Here is a 12,785-nt window from a genome sequence, read left to right on the forward strand (position 1 = left end):
CAACTCAAACGTTTTGGCTCCCGAACGCAGCAAACCCAGAAGTGAGTGTTCCGGTTTGCGAAGGTTCTTTGGAACCCAAGCGTCCGACGAGGGTTCCACGGGTTCTGATTGGCTGCAGGAAGCTGTGCCTTGGTTTTCGATTGTTCTTGGAAGTCGGACAGACTTCAGGAACGTATTCTGTCCGAGAACCAAGGCACGACTGTATATGAAATATATAAAATAAATATATGAAATAAATAATAACTAAGAAGCCCAGTCCTTTTCCAAAATGCTGCAACCTTCCTCCCCCGACCCCCACAAAGTGGGGAGCTCACACCCAACCTGTGTCCCCCCCCCCAGCCCTCAGCAAAGCACAGCTCAAGCTCACCTTGGCCACAGGCAGCAGGTGGTTCCAGAAAGGGGCGCCCTTGGCGTCGGTGCTGCGGCAGGAGGCTGGCACAGGGGGGCAGGGCGGGGCCCTCTTCTTCCTTTTCCGGGCAGGGGGGCGCCTCTCATCCTCAGAGCCCCCTGCCTCAGCCGCCCCCTCCGCCGAGGGCAGCAACTTCCGCTTCGCTGGGCAGCAGCCAGCCCCTCCTCCAAGGAGCCTGCAGCCCCCGGGGTGTGGAGTCTTTTCGGCAGAGCCCAGCCCATTGGCATCCGAGCCTTGAGCCGCCGGCGGAGTGCCAAGCTCTAGGTGCCCTCCGGGTGCCGCCAGGAGCGTGTCCCCCAGCTGGGGCTGATGTGCAAGGTTATGCAAACCAGGGCCCAGGAGGCGGTTGGGGCCAGGGGCCCCCTGGTCCCTGGGGCCCCCATTCTCCTCCTGCCCCCCGGCGGGGCCAGGGTCCGGTGAGGCGGGGGCGCAGCTGCCTCTCTTCGCCGTGTGCAAAGTGTCGCAAGGGGTGTGCGGGGCCTGTGCTGGGGCGCCCCCTCGTGCCCTGGGGGGGCTGCTCTCAGGGCGGTGCTCCACCACCCGCAGGCCGCTGTGGGAGAAGTGCTGGCCGGCGCCCCCCAGGGAGAGCTCGTCCACCAGCAGCCCATCCTCAATGTCGTCGTCCCTCTCCTCCCAGCGGCCCCTCTTGGCGTCCCACTCGGCCCCCTCCGTCCCCCGCTGGGGCTCTGGGCAGGGGCGCTTGACGGGCTGCCTTCCGGGGGCCCTCTGCTCCGGAGGGGGGGAGGAGCCGGCCAGCGGGGAGAAGATGGAGACCTGGTAGACCTTCTGGCAGGCGAGCTCCGGGGGGCCGCAGCCCATCAGGACCCCGTGGTGGCTGCGCCAGGGCAGGGGCCCCTCCTCCGTCTCCTCTTCTTCCTCCTCCTGGTCCTCCTCCCGGCTGGTGCCTGCACTGCGCTCCTGGGGGAGGGCCGACTCTGCATTGATGTGCCGCATGGGGTGCGATGGGGCAGGGAAGGGGGCTAAAGTGCCGCGGGGGGGTTGGGAGCCTGGAGAAAGCCCCTGCTATGAAGTGTGCTTCATGGCTGCATCTGGAACGAGAGGAGAAGGCTATTGAGGGGCAGCACAAAAAAAAGGGCTCATAAACCCATGTGCAGCCTCAAGAAAGCGGAGAGAGGAAAGCTTGGACTCCTGGCCGTCCCTCGAAGCTGAAAGTTGGGAGACTCAAAAGAATGGTATACATTGTTCCTTAATGTACTCTATAAATTTAAAGGTTTAAAGACGTTAGCAGGATTGATAAAGCACTTGTAATTTTTTAATAGGCAAAGGGCTAAATAAGGATTTGATTAAAGTTGGATATATGTAATTAGATGCAGTTAAAAAAAATGTATCTGTGGAAACCAGAAGGGGGAGGAGGGAAGTCCAGGGGTTCAATTGTATAAACATTGTTGAGTTTAAGCTTGAATGATGCTAATGATGAAAACTGAAAATAAAATTTATATAAAAAAAGAAAAAAAAGAAAGTTGAGAGACTTGGGACAAAGGCAAGAGCAGGTCCTTCTTCACGCAGTGCCTAGTTAACCTGTGGAACTCACTGCCGCAGGAGGCTTTAAAAGACGACTGGACAAATTCATGCAGAGCCATGAGGGCCCTGCTCTGCCTCCCCAGCTGGAGGAAGCAAGGCTTCTGAAGACCAGTTGCTGGAAACCTCAGGAGGGAGGGTTGCTCATGTGCTCGGATCCTGCTTATGGGTTTTTCCCTCGCGGGCACCGGGTTAGCCACTGTGAGAACAGGAGGCTGTCCTAGATGGGCCCTTTTGGGCCTGATCCAGCAGGCTCTTCTAGCATTCTGATGTCCCCTATAGGCCAGCCTTCACTGACCTGATGTGTTTATAGTTGTATTCCAAAACACTGGGAGGGCACTAAGTTGGCGAGGGCTGGTCTACGCTCTTTGGGCATGGCTGGCGGTTTGAATCCCCGCAACGGGGTGAGCTCCCGTTGCTCGGTCCCAGCTCCTGCCCACCTAGCAGTTCGAAAGCACGTCAAAGTGCAAGTAGATAAATAGATACCGCTCCAGCGGGAAGGTAAACGGCGTTTCCGTGCGCTGCTCTGGTTCGCCAGAAGCGGCTTAGTCATGCTGGCCACATGACCTGGAAGCTGTACACCGGCTCCCTCGGCCAATAATGCGAGATGAGCGCTGCAACCCCAGAGTCGGTCACGACCGGACCTAATGGTCAGGGGTCCCTTTACCTTTACAGGCAGCATGAACATGAAATGGTCAGGCCAGGAGCACAGCTGAGTATCTCCTCAGGAACAACCACCCTTCCTTTCTAACAGCCAGCACAACATTCGAAGGCTTGCTCTCTCTTCCAGGGCAGCGTTGGAAAGGGAACCTTTGGAGCCGCCTGGTCCAACCCTCTCCAATGCAGGAATCACAACTGATCCATCTTTCCTCTGCTTAAATGCTTCCAGTGAAGGAGAGCCCATCACCTTTGGAGCTTGTCTGTTCCACTGCCAAATGGCTCTGAGTCCAATGGCCAAGAAGGCTGTAGAGGCAAGTGAGGGGGCAAGGGCTTGTCCAGCTGGGAAGGAAAACTCCAGGAGAAGGAAAACTCTGGTCCTAAATGTTCACTGCTTTGCAGGATGTCTTTGGGAGAAGACTAGGCTAAGGAGGAAACCCAACACAAATCCGGAGTGGAGTCCTTAAGATCAGGGCTTGGCAAGGTTTACCTCGCCTGGGCCGGTTCACTCCCACGGAGATCCCTCCGTGGACTGGACCGTATGCACAGACGTGATTTCCGGCGCCGCGAAAGCAAGTCCCCGCTCCGCGCTGCGCTGGTTTAGTGCAGCACACAGGGACTCGCCGAGCGGGCGGCTCAGTTTGGGGGCGGCTCGTGGGCCATTTAAACAACCCCCGTGTACGCCTTGCACGCTTCCTTCCAGCAACTCCTGCATCCAAGCTAGTGCCAAACATCTTGCTCTGCTTTCCTTTGGGCGAAGCCAAGAAAGGGGGGGGACTTGTCGTCTGGGCAGCCCAGAACCTCCTTCCATACTGCCCAGGCTTGCCCCCCCCCCGGGAGGTCACTTTGGTGCTGCTAATCCAGCAGTTTGGCTTCACCCCTGGAGGAGCACCCCATTGTCTCTCGAGTCAGACTGATCCCAACAACAAAACAGCAAGAGCAGCCAAGCGACACACACACACACACACCATCCCGCCGAGTCTGGCATCAGCCTCCACTTAGGAGGGGGCAACTTCTGCAGGACAGGTGATAATGTCTCCTCCTCCTCCTCCTCCTCCATGTTGGATTTTTTGAATAGTCACGTTACTTTAGAGCTGGTCTAATGTAAATACTGTCTGTTTAATTGAAACAGGTGCCGGTGTTTCTGTTAATTGCTCACAGGCGTGGGCTCTGCTCCTTGTATATAAGGCTCTGCCAGAAAGCCTTCTGTATCTCTTAGTTAGATCTTTCAGTTTGATTCATCTCGTAGTAGATCACTCTCTCAGTTGTTTTCAGTTTAAGAGATTCCTTAGTTGAATCTTAGTATGATTGCTTAGTTATAATGCTAGTTTGCTGTTAATTCACGGGTAGTTTAATGGGAGTTATGTGGGAGGTTTGGAATGTGGGAGAAAGCATTTATCTTTAGTTTAAAGTCTCTTTAGATTCAGTTTGTTTTTCAGTTAAAGAAACCCAACCGTTTGTATTTTCATCTGCATACTTTTACAAGTGTGCAGCTAGTAAGGGGTTTCATATAAGGGAAATAATACCCTATGTTCTTGGTGGTGTTTTCTTAGCCAGGTCAACTTCTGACTGCGTATACTCTGCGTGAAGCGTACTTTAAAGGGCCGCTGGAAACTGGGATATATGATTTAGATTAAGCAAGTTTCAATACCCAGTTATCTCCTATATTATTCTTATTATATATATTATTTTCCAATACTCCAGCCCTTACCAAACCTGGCCAGGAAGAGACAAACTCTTCAGCTCTCCAGGGCAGGGGAGGAGGGAAGCCTGCCTCAAAGCAGCTGGGAACTCACTCACCCCTCTGCAAAGGGTCCCTCGTCCTCTTCCTCCACCCGGGCGTCCTAGGCTCCCCCTCCAGCAGCAGGCGGTGGCTGGCGTAGCCGGCAGGCGAGATCTTCCACCCTGGCACTCCCCAGAAGCGGCGTGGCTGCCTGGGAATGGCTCCCACCATCACGGGCTGCGGCTCGAGTTCTGCCTCCCGGCCTCCTCAAAGTCCTCGCAGGCAAACAGGGCGACTCGGCAGCAGCAGTAGCAGCAGCAGTGGGGCTGCAGAGAGAAACAAGCGCAGAATCACCATCATTAATCATTTCATGTCTATACCGCTTTATATTCTGAAGAGGGGGGATCAAAGTGGTTTACAACACATTAAAACAAAACGATCCAGAAGAAAACAAATTCAAACTTCAAGGAAAATATTTCAGATGCTTCTCCAAGGGACATTTTGCTCCCCCCCCCATTTATTTACCTACTTAATTTACAGAGCTGCCCCACAGCAGAAGGATTCCAGGAAGCCAGAGTGTCAGACTAAGACCTAAGACCCACTCCTTTATGAAGTTCATGGGGTGACCTTGGAGTCAGTCGCAGCCTCTTCACCTACCTTGCAGGGACATTGTAGAGATTAACTGAGGAGGGGGTGAACCATGGACCCCTTGTAGAAAAAGGTGGGTCATATATGCAAGAAATAAGGGACCCAGGTGGCGCTGTGGGTTAAACCACTGAGCCTAGGGCTTGCTGATCAGAAGGTCAGTGGTTTGAATCCCTGCAATGGGGTGAGCTCCCGTTGCTCGGCCCCAGCTCCTGCCCACCTAGCAGTTCGAAAGCACATCAAAATGCAAGTAGATAAATAGGTACCGCTCCGGCGGGAAGGTAAACGGCGTTTCCGTGCACTGATCTGGTTCGCCAGAAGCACCTTTGTCATGCTGGCCATATGGCCCGGAAGCTGCCTGCGGACAAATGCTGGCTCCCTCGGCCTATAGAGCGAGATGAGCGCCGCAACCCCAGAGTCGGACACGACTGGACCTGATGGTCAGGGGGCCCTTTACCTTTACCTTTATATGCAAGAAATAAGCTCTTCTGCTGACCTGCTTAAAAAAGCTGGAGAGGCCAGCCAGACGGAGATGTCAGTCACCAACCTGGCATCCAGAGATTTCCACATGGTTGCAATTGGACCTGCACCAGGTGTGAAACACACCTGGTGCCTGGGGAATTTCTAGCACCGCTTAGGACTGTAAGCTCGTCTCTTCTAGGGGGGCAGGGGGGCTGCCCTGTTGCCCTCCAGGCACTGCTGAATGACACCTCCCACCCCCTGGCCACTGGCTGGTTGCTGCGGTGCGTGGAAGGGCCATAGGTCCCCAGTCCCTGATCGGTGGGAAGCACAGCAGAGCCCCACCCTGCAACCAGCCATCATGCTGCAACCGCAGGCCATTCTCTCGCTAACTCACCAGTTCCACAGGACCTTTCAAACGGAGAGCGGCAATGGCAGCAGGGGCCCTCTCCCATGGCCCTCCGCCAGTGGCAGAGACCCCAGAAGCCCTCGAATTCCGGCAGAGCACCTTCTTCAAGACCTGGGAGGAGACACACGCAGAGGACCAGCAGGTGAGAGAGGCACAAAAAGAATGCTTAATTATGTAATCATCAAATTCTCTCAAGTACCAAATAATATCTATTAGTTAAGGTGGGAGACAGCTGGCTTGCCAGTACAGTCGTACCTTGGTTCTCAAACTTAATCCGTTCCAAAACCAAAGCGTTCCAAAACCAAGGCGCGCTTTCCCATAGAAAGTAAGGCAAAATGTTTTAATCCACCCCAGACTTTTAAAAACAAACCCCAAAACAGCAATGTAACATGAATTTTACTATCTAACAAGACCATTGATCCATAAAATAAAAGCAATAAACAATGTACACCTGATGGGGCTTCTGCTGCTTCCGATTGGCTGCAGGAGCTTCCTGTAGCCAATCAGAAGCCGCGTTTTGGTTTCCGAACGTTTTGGAAGTCAAACGGACTTTCAGAACAGATTCTGTTCGACTTCCAAGGTATGACTGTATTTAAAGGGGGTTGGAATTAAAGCACGAAACCAGAGATCAGGGACAGGAAATGCCCCCAAAGGCCAGCGCTGGAGTAGAAGGAAGCGCCACCGCCCACGAGGGTGGTCCAGAACTGCCCCCCCACCCCTTCCTCATGCCTCTCTGGGCTGTAAGCACCCAGGCAGAATCTACATGGGGGAGAGGCCATGCCATTCATCTCAAGGGACCACAGACCAGATGGTCCAATTCAGCCTTTGCCAACCAGTTGCTTGCCAGACGGGTTGGACTAGATGATCCTCAGGATCCCTTCCAACTCTAGAAAAATATATGATTCTATGTTTTGGATCATGGGATTGGTAGTCCAGACCATCGGCAGGGCGCCAAGTTGGCAAAGGCTGAATCCGACAGCTCCCTGCCATCGGGGTGGGGCTGCTCTCCATCCTGATAGCCCCCCCCAGCTCCCCCCACAGATCCACCCCCACATCTAATCAGTGCTAGAGGGCTCGAGCAAGTGAGCCAAGCCACATCCCAAGGGGAAGGCCTGCGGAGTACAAAGTCCTCAGCCACTTTTAGGCAGGAAGTTCCTTCCAAAGCAAGTCTTTACCTTTATCTTCCTGCAGAGGCACCCGGAGACCCCCCAACAGCCGGAGAGGGGTGCCTCTGCCCACGCTGGCACAAGTGCCAGGTGGGTAAAGGCAGGGGAGAGACCCAAACTTGTCGGTTATGCAAAGGGAGTTCCCAGGGTCCTGGGTCTGGCTCTGCTGCCTGCCCCCCTCCCAATTCACCTCCCCTGGACAGACCCCCCCCATTCAGTCAGCTGTCACCATGGTGGTGGCTGAGCCAGCCAATGGGAGCACAGTATGTAAATCAGCCAAGAAAGCCAAACAACAAAAGGGGGGGTCAGGGGGCATTGGAGTGGGGGGCAAGGGAGGGTCTCCTGCCAGTCCCTTCCTCCAGCCCTGCTACCCCTGGAGACTCCGCCCGGATGAGCCCAAATAGCCAATGCCAGGGTGCCAACACTGACCGATTGCTCTACCTCACCTCTCTCTCCAAGGAGCTGAAGGTGGCATTCTTGGTCATCATTTAATCCCCACGACAACCCTGTGAGGGATGCCAGGCTGAGGGGCAGGGTGACTGGCTCCCAAGCTCACCCAGGGAGCTACCGGGCCGAGTGGGGATTTGAGTCCTGGACTCCACGGGTCCTAGGCCAACGCTCTAACCACTATGCTGCAGGGCCTCTCAAGCAGTCTCTTCAAGCAGCCAGGGGGACTCGGGGGCTGACAGCCAGGCCTGGAAGCCCTCTCCCTACTTCTTGGATCAACAAGACAGGTCTTTCCCCTTCCCCAGCTACAGCTGGGGGGCAGGGGGAATATAGAACGGTAGAGTTGGAAGGGACCCCCAAAGGCCATCCAGTCCAACCCCTCGAAATGCAGGAGCCACAGCTAAAGCGTCCCTGGCAGATACAGTTATGTTCCCCCTAGCTGCAGCACCTACTTCAGCCACACCTAAGCAAAGCTTGTCCTCTGTCCTTCTCTCTCTCTTGTCACACACAGAGCAGAGACGCAGTTCCCCTGGCTGCTTCTGACAGATAAGACCCTGAGGGGCAGCCACAGGAACAGCTGTGGGTCGCTTCTCCGCCCCACAGCCACGCCCTTCTCTGCCACGCACGTTGGCACAGAGAGAGATGCCCATACAGCCTCCCCTCGCTGCCCAGTCCCCTATAATATGGAAGGCGTCTTATTACTTGCCAGTCGATGCTGCATTTTACAGGCAAAGGGCTTTACAGACTTAGCCCTGTGAGCTTTCGACAACAGCCCTGCAAGGTAGGCTGCTGCTGCTATTCCCACGTTGCAGATGAGGAAGAGAAATGGAGAGAGGAGAATTTGAACTCGCTCCAAGCCCATCCCTCTAGCCCTTGATCCAGGACACCCACACGAGCTCTAGGAAAGGACAGCGCCAGGCTAAGAACCGGCTGGTGTCAAGCCTGGGTAAATCTACCCCAGGAAATAGAGGAGAGGCAGTTGGCGATGGGGGAGCAGGTGCCAGAGAGAGGGCAGGGAGGGGCCCAGGGTGGCTTGGCAAGGCCTGGAGGAAGCTTGCTGACACATGGAAGCCAAAGTTTCCCTAACAACTTTAACAACACGAAATGTGTAATGCACAACCTGGTTTGCAATTGGCATGTAAAGAAGGAGGGCTGCTTGGGGCGTTTCTGCAAAGTGAAAGGAAGGTTACGGGCATTTTCCGTGGTTTTTACTCAATCTACACTGACAAAGAGACCAGCCAGGGTGAGAGGCAAAGGGAGCCACATGCCCGAACCCACAGGACACACGGCATTTTCATTTTTATCCTTTGGCAGCTGCCAAATTGGGGTGGGGGACCACAAATACCGAGAATAATATTTTGGCAAACAAAGAATCAGCTTATATTATTTTAAATTCCCGCTTTGAAATTCCCACTCAGCCGCAAAACTCACTTGGTGGCTACTGTCTCTCAGGTGGATTCACTTCACAGTAAATTTACTTCTGCTGCAAAGATAGGATGGGGGGGGGGACAATATAGATCGCCCTGGAATCGATTTTAAAAATAACAGAGCATTTTGCCTGGGTTTAGGAAGTTTAGAGTTTCCAACCTTATCATGCAGAAGCAGACAAAACATGTTTGTAGAGCGAGGGGGGAGGCTCTGGAAGGAACAGCCCGCTGGGTGACTCAATTACACAGCAATTAACCATTTCACTGATGATTATTCTGCTGAAAGAGCAAATCTGTTCCAAAGTTTTATTCTTTGCCCTCTCCAAAACTTTGCATATTGGGCATAAGAACACAAGAGGCTTCTGGATGAGGCCCATGTAGCCCAGCATCCTGTTCTCGCAGAGGCCAAGAAAACGCCTCTTCTGGGAAGTCCTGGAGGAGGACATGAAGACACTCTCAGCATCGCCTGCTCAGGATTCCCAGCAACTTGCATTCAGAGCCCGTGGGCAGGAAGGGAGCAGAGGCTTTTGGGTACAAGAGAGCCCACCTTGCTTTATCCTGGGCCAGACTGAGAAGGGAAGGTGGCCAAGCCATCAGCCGCACACAAACCCGCAAGCTGTTTTCCAACACACGAGGGGAGCAGGCGAGACTTGCAAGAACAAACTTCTCAAAGCAGCCAACAACCCATAAGGGCATGTGCTTTTGTTGTAAACTGCTTCAATTTTTAAAAAATGAAAAAGCGGCTTATAAATTTTTTAATAAATAAAATAAAAATATCAACCAAGCAAAGGGGAGGAGCTTGAGCTTCCCGGATTCAGAGAGCAACTCTGCGCTCCACAACAAAATCCAGAAAAGCACGGCGGTGGTTGCAGAAACCTTTGGACCCCATTGAGACGCTGGGCTGATCCATGAGAAGGCAGCTGTCCCTACAAAGCACCTGAGGCTTCTCTCCCCATCTTGGGATGCAGGAGCTCAGGAGCACCCTTGGGAGCTGTGCATTGGAAGATGCAGGACAGAGAACAGAAAGTTTCCTGAGAGCACAGCTAAACTGTGGAACTCAACGCAGAGTTAAAGTGTGGCCTTTAAAAAGGACCAGACAAATGCCTGGAGGAGAGGGCTATTGGAAGACGATTTGCTCTACTCTGTCTCCACAGTCGGAGGCAGCCGTGCTTCTGAATCCCCGTTTCTGGGAAACACAGGAGCAGAGAGTTGCTGTGGCAACACGGGCTTCCCATTGGGGCACCTGGTTGATCATTGTGGGGACAGGAGGCTGGAATAGGTGAGCCCCCTTTGGCCAGGTCCAGGGCGCGGCGCGGCTGATTCCAGCTGCAAGAGCTGAGGCTGCAGAAGAGGCCAGAGACCAGCTCAGCTGTGAGCCCTTGCAGGCCTCTTTCCACCTAGCCTGGAAGCAGCTTTCAAAATGTGCCAGGCACATTTTGGCCACTTGTGGTGAAAATGCCCGCATGCCAGGATGGCACCTGACATCTCCCCCACCTGGAGGCACATCCCTGGGGATCCTCGAATCTTGACTGTTCTCACCTCCTAGCAACACATCCTGCACAATTCCATCTGCTATATTTTATCTGCAGAATCGGAATGAATGTCAGGAACCCAAAAGTCGCATTGGAAAACACAACTTTCGGGCTCGTCTGTCCCCAAAATAGAAAACTAGGCATTCCGCTTCTAACGCTGCCTGGAAGTGCAGCGGCTGGACTGACTCCAACTACGAAAGCTGCTGAGCAGACTCTTAGGCTGGGGTGTTATTTGGGGTTTGTTGTCGGGGGCAGATTGTTGCTGCTGTTGCCGGGTGTTGTTGGGTTTTGGGGGTATATTTATTTTAGCTCTTCTTGTGATTTATGTGGAAACTACTCACTTTGGTTGTGCATTTATTTAAATGTTTTTTCATTGTTCATGACTACTTTTGTAGTTCTGCCTTTTTCTCATGCTGGAAGCCGCCTTGAACATGCCTTGAAATGTGGAAATGCGGCGTACAAATAAAATTACGCCTTTGTGTAGCACACACACCCCCATGATCGCTGCCAGAGAGCAGTGCGGTCATGAGATCCCACTGCCTCAGAAGTCGGGGCGAAGGGAACCACAGTGGTGAAGCAGCTTCCTGTCTCCACTTCTCAGCTGGGCCTCCTTGCTGACTCAAGGGCTGCTCGCGTCAGCCCCGGAGGACGCCTCTCTCCCGGCTGACTCACCTACTGCTGGGCTGCCACCAGAAATGCCACAGTTTCTCTGTGGCATCCAGCCAGGAAGGGCCCCGCCAGAGCTTCCAGAACAAGCTGCAGGGGTGGAAGGGCGCTGGTGCCACTGAAGCAGCTGGCCCCGAGGCCTGGAGCCCCGCCAGACGTAAGAGCAAGACTGGGAGATAAGGACACCTTCCAGCTGGCACAAAGGAAGCCTGCCTGCTTGCCCTACCAGCTCAGCTGCTTCAGATGCCCCCTGGCAGCCTCACCTGCCACGCAGGCCCCACGCCTTCCCCTGGGCTGCCTAGCTGGGGAGGAGAGAGGAGGGGGAGGAGAGAGGAGGAGGAGGAGGACAACGAGGCCCCTGCTAGCTGAGCCTGGGGGTTGAAAGGGGGCAAGAGGAGAGGCAGTGCCAGGCAAGCGAGAGGCATGCCCAGCTGAGATCTCCAGCCCAGACCTTTGCCAGGGTTGCATGGAGGCCCAAGAGGCCAGGAAGCCACTCTAGGGCTTGGCAGAGGAAAGAATCTCCCTGCCTCACCACAATGCTACCCATCATGAGCTTCCTTAACAAACACTCCAACATCCTAAATTCATGCTGCTGCCATAGAATGCTAAACATCCGCCTGGCACCTAAAGATTTGTAATGAAGGTGCCAGGCAAGCTTCCCTGGGCAGAGCATGCCACAAATGGGGAGCCACCACAGAAAAGACCCCTCCTCATGTTCCTGCCCTCTGGACCTCTTGCAGCACAGCACTACCGAAAAACAACACGGAAAAGGTCCCAGCCCCAGAGAGCCTGCAAAATGAGATCATAAAGCGGAGGGGAAAGAAAAGGAAGGAAGCAGCTCAGTTAACACAGGATGATGCTGAGCAATCCTCAAAACACAGAAAGCCTATGGCTTCCTGAATTGCAGGGCTTGGATTTGATGACCCTTTGGGTCCATTCCAACTCTAGGGTTCCATGATTCTCACAGTCCCCTCTGAAGCCCAAGCCCCCGAAACTGCCTTGCCTCACAGCCCTCCCTTGCTCCCATTCACCCCTCCCCATTTCTTGATATTTCAGAATGTAAGTTCTTTGGAGGCGGAGACCTTCCTGTTTCTGCCACTGGGTGAAGGCCCTGCACCAACATATGCTGCAACTGCCAATCACCTGCCCAGACAGACCCTGGGACCAAAAAATCCAACACCAGGCCACAAGCACAGCTGCCCCCCCCAACCCCGCCCACCCTGGCAACAAAGGGGGCTGAGAAAGCTTAGGAACCGGGAACAATGAGTCACATCTGGGTGGCTGCTCTTGGGAAGCTGGAGCTGGCATCTGGCTTGTGAGCAAACACTTGTCTCATCCCATCCAGGAGGGAATGGGTAGGACTGGGTCACACCTGGGCAGAGGCTGTGCCAACCCAAAACCTGCACAGGATCTGAGCAGCAGAGCCGCCCCCTGCCAGACCCGGTTCTGCAACCTTGGCAGGCAGGAGAGGGGTCATAGAGCAAGGGTTTGGAGACAAAAGGGGTGCCGCCCCTTAAATCAGGGCCCTCAAGGGGGCAGCCACAAGAGGAGGGGAGCATCGCCCTGAGATCTATGGGTATAGGGCAGTACTGTATACAAATTTAATAAATAATAACAACCCAGCTTGAGTGACTGAGCTGTGGCACAGCCTCCTTCCAGAGGCCCCTCTGCACCAACCCTTATGGGGGGCACTGTCCCTTTACAGC

At 54.1% G+C, this 12,785-nt stretch overlaps 1 protein-coding gene across 4 annotated transcripts in view; it reads right to left on the bottom strand.

Annotated features, from left to right (window-relative positions):
* Nucleotides 1-12,785, bottom strand: part of ATOSB (atos homolog B) — a 32,237-nt gene that overhangs the window by 10,320 nt on the left and 9,132 nt on the right. For 2 of the 4 annotated variants that reach the window (XM_035100775.3, XM_035100776.3), the window contains 3 exons: nt 5,830-5,952; nt 4,406-4,654; nt 368-1,458 (listed from right to left, as the gene is read on the bottom strand). In XM_035100775.3, coding sequence (XP_034956666.1) covers nt 368-1,363 — 996 coding nt within the window. In that variant the 5' untranslated portion in view covers nt 1,364-1,458; nt 4,406-4,654; nt 5,830-5,952. Of the gene's footprint in view, nt 1-367; nt 1,459-4,405; nt 4,655-5,829; nt 5,953-8,885; nt 8,938-12,785 lie in introns of those variants that run through there. The other 2 variants (XM_088653322.1, XM_088653323.1) reach the window with 2 other exon arrangements.

Source organism: Zootoca vivipara, chromosome 10 (genome assembly GCF_965207765.1).
Source record: "Zootoca vivipara chromosome 10, rZooViv2.hap1.1, whole genome shotgun sequence".
NCBI classification, from domain to species: domain Eukaryota; kingdom Metazoa; phylum Chordata; class Lepidosauria; order Squamata; family Lacertidae; genus Zootoca; species Zootoca vivipara.